This window comes from Micromesistius poutassou (genome assembly GCF_964030765.1).
Source record: "Micromesistius poutassou genome assembly, chromosome: 15".
Taxonomy (NCBI): domain Eukaryota; kingdom Metazoa; phylum Chordata; class Actinopteri; order Gadiformes; family Gadidae; genus Micromesistius; species Micromesistius poutassou.
Window position 1 is genome coordinate 3,145,561 of NC_140285.1, and position 17,049 is coordinate 3,162,609.

The window sequence follows — 17,049 nt, forward strand, 5'->3', positions numbered from 1 at the left end:
GCCCTCTAGAGACACTGACCTCTGCCCTCTAGAGACACTGACCTCTGCCCTCTCGTTCCAGAGACACTGACCTCGGCCCTCTCGTTCCAGAGACACTGACCTCGGCCCTCTCGTTCCAGAGACACTGACCTCGGCCCTCTCGTTCCAGAGACACTGACCTCGGCCCTCTAGAGACACTGACCTCGGCCCTCTAGAGACACTGACCTCGGCCCTCTAGAGACACTGACCTCGGCCCTCTAGAGACACTGACCTCGGCCCTCTAGAGACACTGACCTCTCCGCTCTAGTTCCAGATCTTCAGGAAGCTGTCCCAGGAGCCCGTTGCCACGGCCATCCCGTCGTCGGTCACTCCCAAGCAGCTCACACGGTTGTCATGGCCAGCCAACACGCCTGGAGGTAGAGAGAGAGACCAAGGTAGAGGGAGAGAGGTAGATTATTAGGTCGATTGTTAGGATTCTCAGAAAGACTGCCAATAAATCTGGCCCCATTTATACACCTGGGCTTTTTGGAATATTACAAGGGATTGTCCGTTTTTTTTCTTAACGTTGCAACTTAAGTGCTCTAGGGATCTAGCCAAGTGAGATGTGAAATGGGCCCTGCGCTGATTATTCACACATCATCAATAACTGTTGCCCAAATGTAATTCTTTCGCAACGAATAAATGATGCGCAAATCCCAGACTGTATCCTGTATCTGTAACCTGTATCTGTTACAAAGGCAGGTCCTAAAAGCTACACTGCTCCAGCTAGGGGTTCAAGGGAGTGGATAGGACGCATAGAGGAGCCCCGCCCAGTTGAGAAGTCCTGCTATTTTTCCCGGTTGCGTGTCCATGAAAATAACCCATGAGCTCACTAAACATTACCTCATTAGCTCTGCTGAAAATATATTCTGAATCATGCTTAGAATCACATTAACTGTGTGTGAGCATGTGGCTCTTGCCCAAGCCACACAACCATGTTCAATCAATATCTCCTCCAAGTAATTCATGCTCAGTGGGGCATCTTCCTCTGTCTGGGTGGAATGAGGAGGAGTGGCTGATGGGGGGGGGCGGCGAGATAGGGGACAGTGGTGGTGGTGGTAGTGAAGGCAGCACAGCCGTGAGTGAGTGAGTGAGTGAGTGAGTGAGTGAGTGAGTGAGTGAGCTGGGTGCGTACCGGCACGGTCGGCCTTTAGGGTGTCCCACACGTTGCAGTTGAAGTCATCGTAGCCGGCGAGCAGCAGGCGGCCGCTCTTGGAGAACGCCACGGAGGTGATGCCGCAGATGATGTTGTCGTGCGAGTACACCATCAGCTCCTGATCGGCGCGCAGGTCAAACAGCCGGCAGGTGGCGTCGTCGGAGCCCGTGGCGAAGACGTTGCCGTTGGGGAAGAACTGCATTGTGGGGGAGAGAGATGGTGATCAGTCAGGCTTCAGCATTCAAACATAGACGGCAACATTTTGACTGGGGGCCAGGGGAAAACACCGGTCACGGCCCTGATCTATGGATATTACTGACGGCATTAATGATTCAATCCTGGCGTGAATAATCAGTAATATTAGTACCTTTTTGTATTGCCATCAAACTATTGACATGTCCCACCTATGATGTCAATCCATATTTAAATGACTTGAATGAAGTGGACTTCCCTACTGAGCTATGAAAGTCCTTTCTTCAATTCAGTTACACATTGATGTGACTTGAATTAAAGCTGTCTACCAAGTCAAATTACTCAACGTTTACAGTCGTACCTGCGCATCTACGATAGTCCTATTTAAACGGGGATATAGTCAGATCTTTTAACAAGGTGAAACTCCTAAACGATCAAAGTCCTTCCTCCGTCTCCACATTTCCCTCTCCTCCGCCCTAACGATGGAGGACAGTGTACACCAGCCCCACCCACCCCCCACCCGGCGCGGCTCCTTACACAGATGGCGTTGATGTCCGACTCGTGGCCAGTGAAGGTCTGTCTGCACATTCCTTCTCTGACGTCCCACAGCTTGGCGGACGCGTCGCACGCCCCAGACACAAACAGCCGTGTGTCGGGCGCCAGGGACAGGCTCATGACGTCGCCGGTGTGCCCGGCGAAGGTGGTCGTCTGCTGGCCGGTCTCAATGTCCCACAGGGCACTGTGTCGGGGGGGAGAGCCGGGAGAGGGTTGGTGAGTGGTTTTGGCAGCGGTAATTAATAGGTTAATTACTCCACCATCAGTTCATACTGTTAGGTATGGAGATGCGTTTTGTTTTTACAGATTTTTGCGACTGTGTTATCCATAGCGATTTTCATTTTTATCAGTACGGAAAGTTATTGAAATTCTGAATAGGTACTGGGACCACAACAATAGACCAATGGGTGCAGACAAAGTGTCATATGGGCTGGCTGAGAATAGCATTAGAAGGCCCTTGTCCATGTGGATAGTCAAAAATCAATCCTCTGGGGAACGGACAGGTGTACGTGTAGAACGCCACTTCCTATAAGGCTATGTCATTTTACATTCATATTGACTGATAATATGCACTCTCCGTGCATATTATCAGTTCAGCCTTAAAATACATCTTGCAGTAGGATGTCAGGGAGAATACGAGCCAAGCGTTGGGTGTTGTCTGCAGAGCCAGCCCACTTGCCTGCAGTACCCATACTCACCAGGAGGTGTCTCCAGAACTGGTGACGATCTGGTTGTCATCCAGGAAACGACAGCAGGACAGGTAACCTGACAGGAAGTAGAGAGGCAAGAAACAGTTAAAAAGACAATCAACGAACTAGGGCAGAACCCATTGTATCAGTGAAGAACGGTCTGGGGTTTCTGTCCAGATTTCTGGCCCTACAGACGTATTCAGTCAGGGGTGGTGGTGGTGGTGGTGGGGTGTATAAAGGACTTGGACAGAGCATGTGATATGACTACCTCCTCACCAGAAACAGAAGGGACTAGTCAGTCTCTCTCTCTCACACACTCAGAGTTGACCCCCACCCACCCCTCCCTCCCACACAGATCTTCCTAAACCAAGAGAACAACAGAAGCTAAAATGCTGACACACTTCCTGCATCATGTGACATTGAATGGCTGAACGCTCCCCTGCCCTGAGAGCTTAGCACTATGGTTAGCACTGAGCTATTAGTCGTTGAAACAGCCATCTTTCTGCTCAGAATCTAATAAGACGTCCCCTCGCTACATAAGTTACACGCTTGGGGGGGTTCTGGTGTTGTGTTGCGATGGATATGTTTATGTAGTAGTAAGAGTAGTAGTGGACCTACTATGTGTCACAATGTTAGCCAAAGTTCTGCTTTTTCTAAAGACACTTTAACAAGTTGGCGACTCCCATCACATTCTATAGAGTAACTTGATCACATTCAGTAACTTGGATCAACTTCTATACAAAATAACTTGATCACATTCTATGTAGAGTAAGTTGAGATCACATTCTATATAGGACTTGATTCCCTTTATAGAAAATAACACAATCCCATTCTACATAGAATTACCCATTTAAAAAATAACAGCCCACACATCATCAATGCAGCGACTTTCAAATTTACAATTGTCAACACAAATAAAGAAACTAGGGATGGGTGATATATATATATATATATATATATATATACACACACACATACACTACACGTGAACCTCCTAAGATAGCGCAATTTGATTGGTTCGCTATCTCGGGATATTGGGCTATATCCCATGATTGAGATCTCAAACATGGGCTGTTTTCATCGCAAAATGTCGCGCGTGACAGTCGTCACGCTAATAAAAACAAATAAACCGCTAATAAAAACAAATAAATCCAGACAAAAAGTGTTATCTTGTTTATTTTTCGAGTGTTCACGTGTAATGTGTATACTAAAACAATTATTCACCTCAGGCTCCATGAATTCACTTCGCCTTTGGCGAATAATTGTTAAATATATTGAAAAAGGGATATAAAAATGTATATTGTATTTATTTTTATAAACCGTTTCCATCACAATGTTGAACTGTTAATTCTGCCCTAAAAGCCTTAAAAAAAAAACGAGAAAATACCCAAATTAACTTTTAATTTGTCACTTATTTAACAAACACAGGGCTTCAGGACAGGCGTGTGGCGGCGGCGGCGGCCTACCTGTGTGTCCGGCCAGCTCGCGGCTCACGCGGACGTTGCCCTCGCGGGTCTTCAGGTTGTAGATGGAGCAGATGTTGTCCAGGCCTCCGCAGGCCACATAGTTCCCAGAGGGGGCGTAGGCGCAGGTCATCACCCAGGAGGAGCGCAGGGGGATGGCATGGACCTAGCGGACACCGGAGGAGGACCACAGAACATCAGTGGGGAAGTTGAAACTCGTCATGATGGCACCTTCTAGCAAGCTTCGATTGAAACCTGCGGTCGTGTGCTACCGGTGGACAGAGGGAGGAAAAGAGGTTCCCTCCCTCTGTCCGCTGGCTTTGTGTCCTCGCTGTCCTGTCCATATAGGCACAAGAGGCATAATATATATTGAGAGATAGAATAAAAAAGGAAAGTCATGCAGAACACAGATGTGTAGATATTGATGACATGATCCAAGGGCTCAGGGGGGAGGGGTCAGCTCCCCAACGCCATGACATCCCGATACCAGTATATCTTTGTCTTTTTCTTTCCACGCCAGATGAGGATATTATGCCGGGACGAGACGTAGGAGGAATGTGATTTGATCAAACGGGATTTGATTAAGGAAAGTGCTGCCTGAATACTGCGTACTAGTATATACTAGTATATAAGTATATCAGGCCCTAACTGCGTAGCCATTGGTTGGACCCGTAGTGCCTCCATGCTCACTCAGGCACAGGGTGAACAAACAAATACAAAAGAAGTGTGTGCAATCTTATTGTAAACTAAGCAAACAAAACAAAATGGTGTTTGAGATGGGTTGTTTTTCATGGGCCGTGCCTTGTTGTGTTGCACATGTACAATAATATGAGAGCCAGCATCCATTTTGATTCCATGTAGTCATTAGGGGTTTGCTAGGCTCCTCAGAGTGCGGCCGGGCCCTACCTTGTTCGTGGTGTAGCTGTCCCAGATGATGAGCTTTCCATCCTGGGAGGCGCTGACTAAAAGCCTGATGGAAAGAAAAACAAATAAATAAAGATCAGGGAACACGGTGCATTATAGGAGCCAAACCCCACGATAATGGCCAGTCAATCAGGGCCTCCGCCGTAACATAAACCCTGAGAGCCCTCTCATGAAAACAAAGAAACGTCCGGTCAAACACACAACCTTTCTTCTTCGCAATACAGAAAAATATAGCATGAAGTGCTGGGACACGTTTGTGGAACGAGGTAGGAATGGATGTTGATATCAACACCCATAAATACATGACAACGTCTTTCAAATTCAAAATGTTTATTTATTATTACATGCAAAAAAAGTTACCATTTCAAACCGCCACAACAGACTGCCATAGCAGCATTGTGCGTGTGTTTTTATGGTGCCTTAGTTATGATTTCAGAGAGTACTTCTGGCTGTTAACACCGGTGGTACTAGCTCTTCTACATTGCAATAATATAAATGAGACAAAATGGAAACTGTTCGCTCGGAGTGCTGCAGGCGCCCCGAGCGGGCTGGCCAATGGCGTCGCCCGGAGGAGGCGGGGTGTGTTGTAGGGGTGTTGTGGACGGCGCGGCGTGGCTCCCCGCGGGGGCCGCCGCGTGTTATCTGATTATGTCCAACAAGAGTAACCACAGTGATGAGCTCCCCGAAGCCCAGAGGAGAGGGAACGGGAGCGCACGCGCTGGGACTCGGCGGATCACGACGGCCCGGCCTGCTGGGACCGCCAGCGTCTTAACTACCTGTGCGGCAGATGAGCCGCAGACGAGGCGCAGTGGCGCCAGGAATAGAGAGGCCGTGCATAGAGGGAGGTAGCGCTGGAGCTAGGAGTAGAGCTAGCGCTGGAGCAGTAGAGCTAGCGCCGGAGCTAGGAGTAGAGCTAGTGCCGGAGCTAGAAGTAGAGCTAGCGCCGGAGCTAGGAGTAGAGCTAGTTCTGGAGCTAGAAGTAGAGCTAGTTCTGGAGCTAGGAGTAGAGCTAGCGCTGGAGCTAGGAGTAGAGCTAGCACTGAAGCTAGGAGTAGAGCTAGTGCTGGAGCTAGGAGTAGGGCTAGTGCTGGAGTTAGAAGTAGGGCTAGCGCTGGAGCTAGGAGTAGAGCTAGCGGCGGGGCTAGTCTTAAAGTGGAGCTAGCGGCGGGGCTAGTCTTGAAGTGGCGTTGTCATTTGTGAGGTTCTAAACCAACACGGCAATATTGCGTATTCAGAGATATTACTTGTTGCCGTTTGGGAATCTCCCAGTTTCTACTCAGCACAATTGTAGTTGCATCAACAATTTTGTAGTGAGCGAAAAGCAAAGTAAGCAAAAACAAAATGAGGTGGAAAGGGAACAAATCCGGGGCTGGATTTGAACCATCCACCCCAAGTGGCCAAGCTCCGACGGAGTAAGATGCTTAGGAGAGATTGCAATGCATTAACTGACCTTCCAAACACACTGCAATATAGCCCTAGAGGACTCACCTAAACCTCTCTTCTACTTGGTAGACTACCACTGGGTTTTCCACTATCTGAACCGATTACTTGCCCATTACTTCTTTACTTTTCATTTTATCTGGGCTTTCCAAGACAAAACCCAATCAAATAATAGATGTATGTATCCATCAGGGGGATGGAGTAAGACAAGCGGCCAGATTAACTATCTGGAGCAGACTTAATCCTGTGCTTTTAGGGGCGTGGTCCCTGGCAACACCGTAATACTACAAACCGTTGGTGCGGTTTAAGAGTGTTTTGGTTTCCAAACTTGACTTGTCAGTCATTCTGTTGGCGCAATGGGCCACAGACAGACAGAACCTGGATATACCATTTAGAGCAGAGAAACCCGTAGAGTTCATAACTCTACAATGGCAGTTAAACATAATTAAATAGGGAAACAGGAGGACTCAATTCTTGAAAGACTTCAAAATAAAATCTCAAGGGCTAGTGTTTGTCTGGTTTTTGGGGGATTAAGAGTCCAGAGCAGCTGGGTTTTAAGACTTTAAGGGCTTGGTTGGTTAGTGAGTTGACAAAGCAGTTTGGTTGGGTTTGGGCGTTAGTGCTACGGCATCCCCACGGAATGGAACACACCTGTGTTCGCTGGAGTAATTAGCTTGTTGCTGAGAGAGGTGCGTGTGTGTGTGTGTGTGTGTGTGTGTGTGAATGTGTGTATGTGTCTCCTGGGACAGTGCTCAGTGAAGACGAGACACACACGTAGAGTATGACACACACACACACACAGGAGTGAGTTAAGAAGAAAAAATTGTGTTCTTTGTCCGCACACGCTCAGCACACGGCTCCAGACGACTCCATTTTGAGTATTTTCTCTGCCCTCATTTGCCACCCCTCATGCACACAAACAGTGAGCACCACCATACACATAAACACACTCGCACTCCATTCACAGACGGCTGTCCGGACTGCACACACACAGTTGGGCGCACGCACACACACACACACACGCACACACACACACACACACACAAAAACAACAACACAAAAACAACATCTTTCCTACGGAAAGGGCATGCAGGCCCAGTGAAAAGGCTTTTTGCTCTTTTTGTGTGAATGGTTCCTCTGGACGGAGATGCAGTCCATCACAAAGACGGAGCTGCCAACCATTTACATCCATTTCCTGGATGGGGGTGAAGGGGGAGGAGGGAGGGAGGGAGGGAGGGAGGGAGGGAGGGAGGCAAGGGGGGGTGGGGGGGTGGGTCCAGATTGAGTTATTCAGCAAACGGACCGAATGCGCGTGGATGTGATTACCTGGAGTCAGTGCCCCAGTGCATGGCGTAGATCTTAGCCAGATGCCCCCTGAGTGTCCGCCGGGTGCGCATCTGAATTCGGCCAACGGGTTCGATGTTAGCTGTGATCTGGAGACGGGGAAGAACCACACCCACGTGAACATTGACATGAGCGTCGTACATTCAGGTGCACTGGGAGGCCAAGGACAATCTACAGGGCATCGTAGTAGGTATTGTAGGCACCGTAAAGTCCTGCCTACAATGCTCCTGTTCTGAGGCAGTCAAGCTCAAAGGGGACGGGCTGAAGGGTCTGTGGTTTACTTTGAACACGGGGCAACCAAGGTTCTAAAATTCACTTTCAGTTGCTTGAGGTAAAAGTGTCTGCAAAATGACTGGGTTGAATGTAGTAAGATCATGTAAAATGATGTCAAACCATGGATTTAGCAACGTACGCTAACAAACTTTCTTATTGAAGATGGTCAAATCAAAAGAAATGTGTTGTATGGAGGTACGGTTAGATCACTCACCTGAGAGAGGGTCGCGTCTGCACATGCTTTTCTGGCATCCTAAGGAGAACAGCAACACAATCGGATCACTCACAGATCACACTCACATGTCACAGTCTAGTTCCACTGGCGCGCAAGGCACAGTGTCTGGCGAATCACTCTGTAGACTGATGAGTGTGCAGGAAGGACTTTCGCAGCCAACTGTACCCTTTTGACTGAAATAATGTTGGTTGAGAAGAAAGGTTTTTACTGAACCCGGCTAACCCGGGACCTCTGCTAGTTAGCCTGCTAGGGTAGCATAACATTCATGTCAAGATGGAGGCCAGCACCTCTCCAATAAGATTAAATCCTAATTATATAAGCCGTCTGTTTGATGGAACTCAAGGTTGACTCAAACAAAATTGTGTTATAGCTAAAGCTAGTTTATACAACCTAAGCTAGTTGTGCTTAAAACTGTGTCAAAGACATACCAGCTTTATTGATATGCCCAACACATATCAATAAGAAAGAGGTAATCTTCTTACACCTGTAATTACAATTGCCACGCCCAGGTAGCGGCACGTTCATAGTCTACCTCAACAAAGATCTGCTCTTACTGAAGACACTTCAGCAATAACATGCATAACAAAAACAACAGAACCAGGGATCAAGATCAAGGGATGTTGAGTAAATATCCCATTCACCAAAATCTAAATCATAATGTTGAGTTAAACAACAAATATTCTACATAATTGATTTATGTTAAATGCCATTAAGAGGCTTAACAATGACATCAGTTTGGCCACCTAAACATCCTACGTCCACTTTCTTATTCCGAATGAAATACATTAAGGAGATTATCGACAGGATGAGTGTGATTAGGGAAACCGTGGCCACAACCCACCAAACCCAACGGAAAGTTAATATTTGTTTTTACGTTGTAGTGATGACCTCATCAAACAAACAGAACAGCCATGAGAAAACGACATACCATAGTCCGATTCGATTCTTTAGTGGGTTGAAAAAGTGTGATAATATTTTGGGATTACCGTATTTTCTCTATCCAAACACACAGTTAATGTGTGCTTTGATCTGCTGCAGTATTAACAAATAAAATAAATACAACCACAGTGATCAGTCTCTGTTCTGACCCCAGTATGTGGACCCCAGGAGGGTGGGGGGGAGGGGGGGGGCAGGGAGGTCTGGGACTCACTCGGATCTGGTTCTTGAGTTGGTCTGCCTCCTGGCGTAGCTGATCCAGTTCGCTCATTTTCCTCTGCTAAGGTTGTGCTTCGCTCCGCCGCCTTGTCTCTAGCTGATCTGCAGGGGGGCACAGGAGAGAGCGAGATACAGGGATCAGTCAGCGTGGAGAGAGAGAGATCCACGGTTCAATATGGGGATAGAGGGCTGGATGTGGAGATGGTTTAGACGGAGACAGAGAGAAGGTTCAATGTGAGGACACAGGAGAGAGAGAGAGAGAGCGAGAGAGCGAGAGAGCGACAGACAGACAGACAGACAGACAGACAGACAGACAGACAGACAGACAGACAGACAGACAGACAGACAGACAGAGGGCTCAATGTTGGGACACAGCAGAGAGAGAGCGAGAGAGGGCTCAATGTGGGGCAAGTCAGACAGTTAGCAGGACATCATAAAAGTATTAAGCTAGACTCCAGTGTAAAAAAGGTTTAGGTGGATTGGCAGGTCAACATTTAGACAAATGCTTAAGACCTTGTCCATTAGGATAGAGAGCAAACACAGTGAAGTGATGAACAAGTCATTCCCCATCAAAAAATCTGATAGCATCGAGTTGTCCAGCCCGAGTCTGATAGCATCCCTGTTGGCTATGCTACAGTCTGATAGCATCCCTGTTGCCTATGCTACAGTCTGATAGCATCACTGTTGTCTATCTAAAGTCTGATAGCATCCCTGTTGCCTATGCTAGTCTGATAACATCCCTGTTGCCTATGCTACACTCTGATAGAATCCCTGTTGCCTAGGCTAGAGTCTAAGCCCCCGACAAAGTCACTGGGATCCAGGGAAGCCACAACACTCTAGAAGAACGAATTCAAGCCATGTCTGCATCAGCCTCAAACCGTTACCTAGCAACAGGCCATCTCGGCAGCTTAGTTTAGACCAAGATCCGAAACGGAAAAAAAAAACGGAACAACATTGAATGTTGCCTTCCCCCCCCCATCTACCCCAACAAAACTGGGGCAGAACAAGGTGGTCTCGATTGAAAAAGCCAACCGCACTCCTGAACAGGAACAGTTGCGTCAAGTATAATCCATCCAGCAGGTTAGAAAGCAGGCGTTCCCCTCCTTTATCTAGCCAAAATGAACCCAGGCCTGGCTAGGTTCACGCAAAAGGCAAAAGTGTGTGTGTGGGCGGGTGTCCGTCCAACCTTGAGGGGGAGTCCCGGGTGAGGTGTGCCGGCGAGGAAGGGTTCCTGGTGCGACTGCAGCTCAATAGTATCAGTTGGGGCAGCCACTGGTAAAGCTCTCAGGAGCTCTGGCCTGGGGACTCTAAAACTCTCCTCCAATGTCATCCTGGTAATCCTGGGACACAGTTGATTCAGCTCCTCCAGCCAAATCCGTTTAAGACAAAACTTGCTGATGATCCTAAAAGCAGCGGCCATCCAGCTGACCCCAATCCGCTGCTAGACGCCCTTAGTCCTGGCACCTTTCACTGGTTCACCAGTCGGGCACTTTCACTGGTTCACTGGTGCATACACTGTCACTGGTTTAGTGTCCACCACCTTCACTGGTTCACAGGTACCACCACCTGGTTCACTAGTACCAACACCATCGCTGGTTCACCAGCACCATCCACTTTACTGGTTCACTAGTACAAACACCATCACTGGTTCACTAGTACCAACACCATTACTGGTTCACTAGTACCAACACCATTACTGGTTCATTAGTACAAACACCATTACTGGTTCACTAGTACCAACACCCTTACTGGTTCACTAGTACCAACCCCTTCGCTGGTTCACTAGTAGCAACCTCATCACTGGTTCACTAGTACCAAAACCATCACTGGTTCACTAGTACCAACACCATCACTGGTTCACTAGTACCAACACCTTCACTGGTTCACTAGTACCAACGCCTTCAGTAGTTCACTAGTACCAACACCGTCACTGGTTTACCTGTTCGGACACCTTTATTGCTTAAGTAGTACTGTAACCTCAGCTAGGGCAAACACTTTCACCAGTTCACTAGAACCTCCATTGATACCTTGATTAATCGTCAAGGTACATTTAGTTTAAAGTTTAAACAAATTAAAAACATGCACTTCTTAAGCTAATGAGAACAATTACATTCTACTACTTCAATATGTTTAGATTCCACCGATCAAATTGCATTCATTGTTTACGGTTACGCCTAAATAATATCTTAGGGGACAAATCAACATGATAAAAACCGTCCTGTTCTTGCACTGCAGTGCAGCCCATGATTTTAAATTTGCTGACAACTGACATTCATGCACAATGGCGCCTTACCTCTTTGTCTTTCCCCTGGTTTCAATACAGATCCTATATCCTGCGAGACCCTCTGACTGGAGACCTCGCTCTTCAAGTGCTCAGTGTTTCACTGGCTACCTGTCTGTCTGTCTACCTGATTGGCCAACCAGGCTAAACAGGTCTTCGTCCAAGCAATGCGTCTTAACCCCCTCCATAATCTTGTTGATAAAAAAAGTCCACGTAATCTACGTAATGAGCGCCCTGTGTCAGTCCCAGTTTAATTGACCTGCTGGTGGCCTTTACAACAAAAGCTGTATGGGCAGGGATCAGCTTTCGGTACAACCTATATGGAAAACACCAGTGTACACACCTGTGCCTTTTCAAAACAAAACAAATAACCCACTGGTTCAAAAGGGCAAAACAAACAGCTGGACAGTGAACGTTTACTGGTAGATTTAAGGTCTGGTCACTGAACGTTTACTGGTGGATCCAAGGTCTGGTCACTGAACGTTTGTTATAAACTCACGCAGCTATTGGTCGCATTTACCTTAAGTATAAAGGGTCATCAAAGTGTAATTGTTTTTTAGTTACAGTTAATGCTACAAAGGCAACCTCTATCTTTTATACTACAATTCAACTAGAAGGTCTTCGATTAAAGCTTGTATACCAATGTCGTCCCCATTCTGTTAAAAAACTGAAAATAGAAATTGGAATGCTTCATTATTATCTAACTGCACAGCCCGTGTGTGTGTGTGTGTGTGTGTGTGTGTGGTGTAGTGGTTTAACACTGGGCTTTGGCCAGGGGGGCGAAACGGTGTAACACTTAGCTGCCCTTTATTTAGTCCCAATCTGACCATCCGGTTTAGTTATATATTAATAGCGGAATGGTTCTTACTCATTGTTGTTTGTGCGTGTGCCTGTGGCCTTTGTGCCCTTACAGAGGAAAAAGGGAAGGAACCCAGGTCTGTGAAAAGACAAAATTCCTCGGCCCAAAACAACTTAATGATTACAGAGAGCGCACTGGATTATGACCAGAATCCAGAGGCTGCCTGCAATTTTGGTTGTATTCTTCTTTATCGGCAAGGGGTGCGATATATAAATATATATACATGTCGAGAAATGTGCCTCTCAAGGGGCAGAGCTTTGTGAAGATGGCAGAGGTGTGATTCAAAGGGCCCATTTATTCCTGTGCTGGTTGTGGGAGTGCTGCAGCCGCTGCCAGCAGCCACGATAGAGCGAGCATCAGCACACTGCTGCCTTTTCTCGCTCTCCCTCCCTTTCTCTCTGCCGGCTATTTTTAGAGAGGAGCTGGGGGAGGAGGAAGAGGAGGGAGGAGGAGGTGGGCGGAGGAGGGAAGCAGACTTAACATTTTCCAGCCAGTCCTATCGGCTCCGACATCTCCAGCACAACGCGGTGACAAGGAGAGAGGGAAGTGAAATCTGATTCCCCACACGCACGCGCCCACACACGCACGACAGTCAAGAGTGCGGACTCACCATTAACTTTTGCATTAGGCGAGCGTTCAGCAGAGACCAATCTGTACACCACAAAACAACGGCAGGAACATGTGGCGTGTGTGACGACACAGAGCCGAGCACCACGGGTACAACGGGGCACTGTATATACAACCGCAAATACTTGAGCGGTCTTGTGTGTGGATGACACACACTGCGGGCCATAGTTCAGCCGTGAACATTTGGGCGTGATGCAACATGAATTCCCAGGAGTCACCGTGGGCTGCTGTTTGCATGTCGGGGGGGGGGGGGGGGGGGTACGAGAGGCACGTGAGTGGAGGGGGTGTGTTGGTCGAGATTTGGGGCAGAGTAAGTGCAAGATTGAGACATAGGCCCTGCCTCTATGGAAGAAGGGGGCGTGGCTAGGCAGAGACGGAAGTTGGGAGGGGAGGGTACAAGCGGCTGGGAGGACAGGTCCAGATTATCCTAATGAGAGAGAACAAGCAGAGGACGAAGGAGGAGAGGAGATGCTGCTGAATTAGCCATGCTCCTCTCCCTCCCTCCCTCCCTCCCACGACTGCGGCGGGGCCAGGTCGCGGTTAGCCCCTGTGCTACAGCACTACACGGGGCAGGTGACACACACGGGATTGGGACAGTCCAGGATCCCAACCGACAGACACAGCCACCTCCGAGCTTCTCCGGTTCAAGACGTAAAATATGATCCGAGGATACTCTTATATAATTACTTTCCTCATCACTACAATGAATCTCTGTGAAGGGAATGGGATCCATTGTTTTGTCACCAAGAGTGTAAATATTATATAAATTGTTATATAAATTAAAGCATTTCTATAACATATGGAACACGCCCAACCGACATCAGGTATGGCGCCACTTTAATGCAACCAACTGATGAACTGTTGGCAATGCAGTCACACACCGTTGGGAGTTGCATCACCGCGACCACAAACACACACCGGAACAAGCACAAGTGTTTAAAGTTTGCACCTTTCTGAGAGGTGTGCCAGTGAGGTAGTCGTAGTAATGAAGGACCACCGACCGCCTGGGGACTTTCCCCCCTCTCCTTTCCCTGCCTTTCTGGGCTGCACACGGGCTCCTCCCTGCTCTGAAGTCCTATCCCTTAACCCCCCGCCACCCCTCCATTCTTCCCCAGCCAGTTGTCCTGTGCTCGGAACGAAGTCTAGCTGAATTTCTAGTGTGTGCTTCAAATAGTGGACACCAGCAGCCCGGCCCAGCCCAGAGTTGGCCAACGACTGTTTGCAGCCAGAGCCTCCACCTTAGGAAGTGCAGCAGCAGAGCTCCCCCCTCCCTCCCCTCTCTCTCGCTCTCTCTCTATGCAACGCTCTCGCTCGCCCTCAACAGCAGCTTCCTCTTTAGGGGTGGTTCCCTCTCACTGCTGGTCGGTTTCTCCTTCTCGCGATGTTCAAAAACACAAAAACAACCCAGGGTGGGTGTGGCGGCATAGCATCCTTTGCAAATAAGGACTCCGGCATCACACCTGTTGACACGCTGGGCGGCTAGCTTAGTGTTAGCAAAAGTTGTACACACATGCAGGTGGAGACAACGGTTGAGCAATGGCCGACTTCTGCATTTGAGCGCTCTACGGCCAAAGAGGAAGAGAAGCAGAGGCCAGCGCCGCGGGGGCGCTCTCTCTGTGTGTGTGTGTGTGTGTGTGTGTGTGTGTGTGTGTGTGTGTGTGTGTGTGTGTGTGTGTGTGTGTGTGTGTGTGTGTGTGTGTGTGTGTGTGTGTGTGTGTGTGTGTGTGTGTGTGTGTGTGTGTGTGTGTGCTCTCAGGCCCAAATTGGGTCACTAGTGCCCAGATGAAGGCCGCTGGCCGACTGGTTCTCATTTGTATGCTGTGACACATGGTGAGAGTTTGTTCGTCAACTGGGACAACATGGTTTGGGGGAGAATACACACTGGAGAGCAGTGATCAATGAACATCCACTATAATTTTTTTTTTATAGATAACAAAAACAAAACAGGTTTTTCATAATGCAATCGTCTGTTATCCAGTAAAAACTAAAAATCTGTTAAGACCGCAAATGACTTAACAGTAACAAACTAGTAACAAATTTATTTATATTGAATAAAATATAATAACTGCATTTCACAATGTAAATATACACCGCTACGACCATCAGATAATTAGACCAAGAAACCAAACTTTGAGCTCTGGTAACGCATTGTATTAACGATCAATTCATGCCGCTTTATAGCTTAATAATCCATCAATCAAATCAAATAACCACTGGCAGCAGCCTTAGCCGTCCATTAGAGGGTTGCCATAACGATGCCGTCTTGAGTGTTTTTGTCTCCCATCCGTCCATCCGTCTGTCTGTTGTTTTACTGCCTGAACACCAGCCACTCTTGGGCGTGGCTGCTGTACCCTCAGTGCAGCAACCGTGGGATGTGAGAGTCACTCTAATCTTGGTGGAGTGGAAAGCAGCAATAACCCCCCCCCCCCCCCCCCCCCCCCACACCCACACTCCTCCATCCTCCCAGTGTTTAGAGATGGAATACACCATTTAAAAGCATCTCCATAGCATTATCTCCTGCTTTCCATTTCACACCACAGTGGACCGTGAGCCGAGGTTTGGCACCGCCTCAAGTTCTGAGGGCACTGGGTGCAGCCGTGCTGGGAACTCGATGGGGTAAATAAAAGGAGAGGTGACGTATGATGTGTGTAGTACTCTATTGATGATGTTGTGGTTGAAACCCCAATAAGGAATCGGCCTAACAAAGGCGAAACGGGCCTGGCCAACATAGCGCGAGCTGGTGCACAGGATACAGGGCTGAAGAGGAAGTGGTGTGGTTTACACATTACAAATATCGGGAAGGGAGTTACAACAGCAGCCGGCACTGAAAACATTGATGTTCTGTGCTGTACAGGGAAACACGTATTTGGTTTGAACACTCTAGTGCGCTAATGGAGTTTGGCATTTGCATTTGGCTGACGTGGAAAATGATCAGTATTAAATAAGTATTGATTATTATGTAGGCTATTCAATACCGCACCTTTTCAGTTTTGTGACATAATCTTTAGAGATATGCATGCAGACGCGCCATATGGCTGCAGAGATAGCACATTAGTTACAAAACCACATAACCTACATAATCTCAAAAAGGTTTGTGTGCGCGTGCACGTACACACACAGCCCCCCCCCGCAACCTGGGGGGCATACACTGATGATACACGAGGTCTCTCACACCATAGCAGGAATGGAATGAACTGGGCAGCTTCCATGGATGCATGCATGTGTCATATCAGTGTTTGTGCGTGCGTGTATGTGCGCATTGCGAGACAGTGTGTGCACATGAATGTGTGCATATGTATGTGTACGTGTGTGTGTAAGTGAATGCGCATTGTGTGTGTAGTTGTACCGTGTTTGCATGTATTGTGTGTTTCCGTGTATATTGTGCGTGTTAGCGAGTGTGTACATGCACACGTATGTGTGTGGCTAAGAGGAGGGCTCTAGCTAAGTGCTGTGGGTAAGTGATGCATGGTGAATGCAGCTGAAACACAACCAGGTCACAAAAAAGCACCGGGATATGGAGGTCGATGCACTAGCAGACGCTGCCAGCCATTTCTTAAAAGCCCCCCCCCCCCCCCCCCCTCGATCCAACCCGACTCCCCATCCCTCGGTGTCGTCGTTGGTCGAGGTTCCTCTCCACTTAATAAAAGCCAGTCGTGAGATTGTAACACAAACGGACCTGATTGCAGCCGGACATCCTTGGTTTTGCAACAGGGACGTTACCACACGGGGCTGTACGAGAGACGTCTCTGACTGCTGTTCGCCAACATCCACCCCAACCCCCTCTCCCCGCCCACCCCCACTTCCCCGCCACATGGTAGTCACTGACAGCCATCTGCAC

The 17,049-nt window shown here is 48.2% G+C and overlaps 1 protein-coding gene across 1 annotated transcript in view; it reads right to left on the reverse strand.

Moving 5' to 3' along the window:
• Positions 1-17,049, reverse strand: part of gnb1a (guanine nucleotide binding protein (G protein), beta polypeptide 1a) — a 28,789-nt gene that overhangs the window by 2,951 nt on the left and 8,789 nt on the right. Inside the window, exons 2-10 of the mRNA XM_084480163.1 lie at positions 9,440-9,546; positions 8,269-8,307; positions 7,764-7,870; positions 4,980-5,043; positions 4,077-4,239; positions 2,620-2,686; positions 1,904-2,105; positions 1,154-1,370; positions 274-389 (exon numbers count right to left, since the gene is read on the reverse strand). Of these exons, the coding sequence (XP_084336289.1) occupies positions 283-389; positions 1,154-1,370; positions 1,904-2,105; positions 2,620-2,686; positions 4,077-4,239; positions 4,980-5,043; positions 7,764-7,870; positions 8,269-8,307; positions 9,440-9,496 (1,023 nt within the window). The 5' untranslated portion in view covers positions 9,497-9,546 and the 3' untranslated portion in view covers positions 274-282. The remainder of the gene's footprint in view (positions 1-273; positions 390-1,153; positions 1,371-1,903; positions 2,106-2,619; positions 2,687-4,076; positions 4,240-4,979; positions 5,044-7,763; positions 7,871-8,268; positions 8,308-9,439; positions 9,547-17,049) is intronic.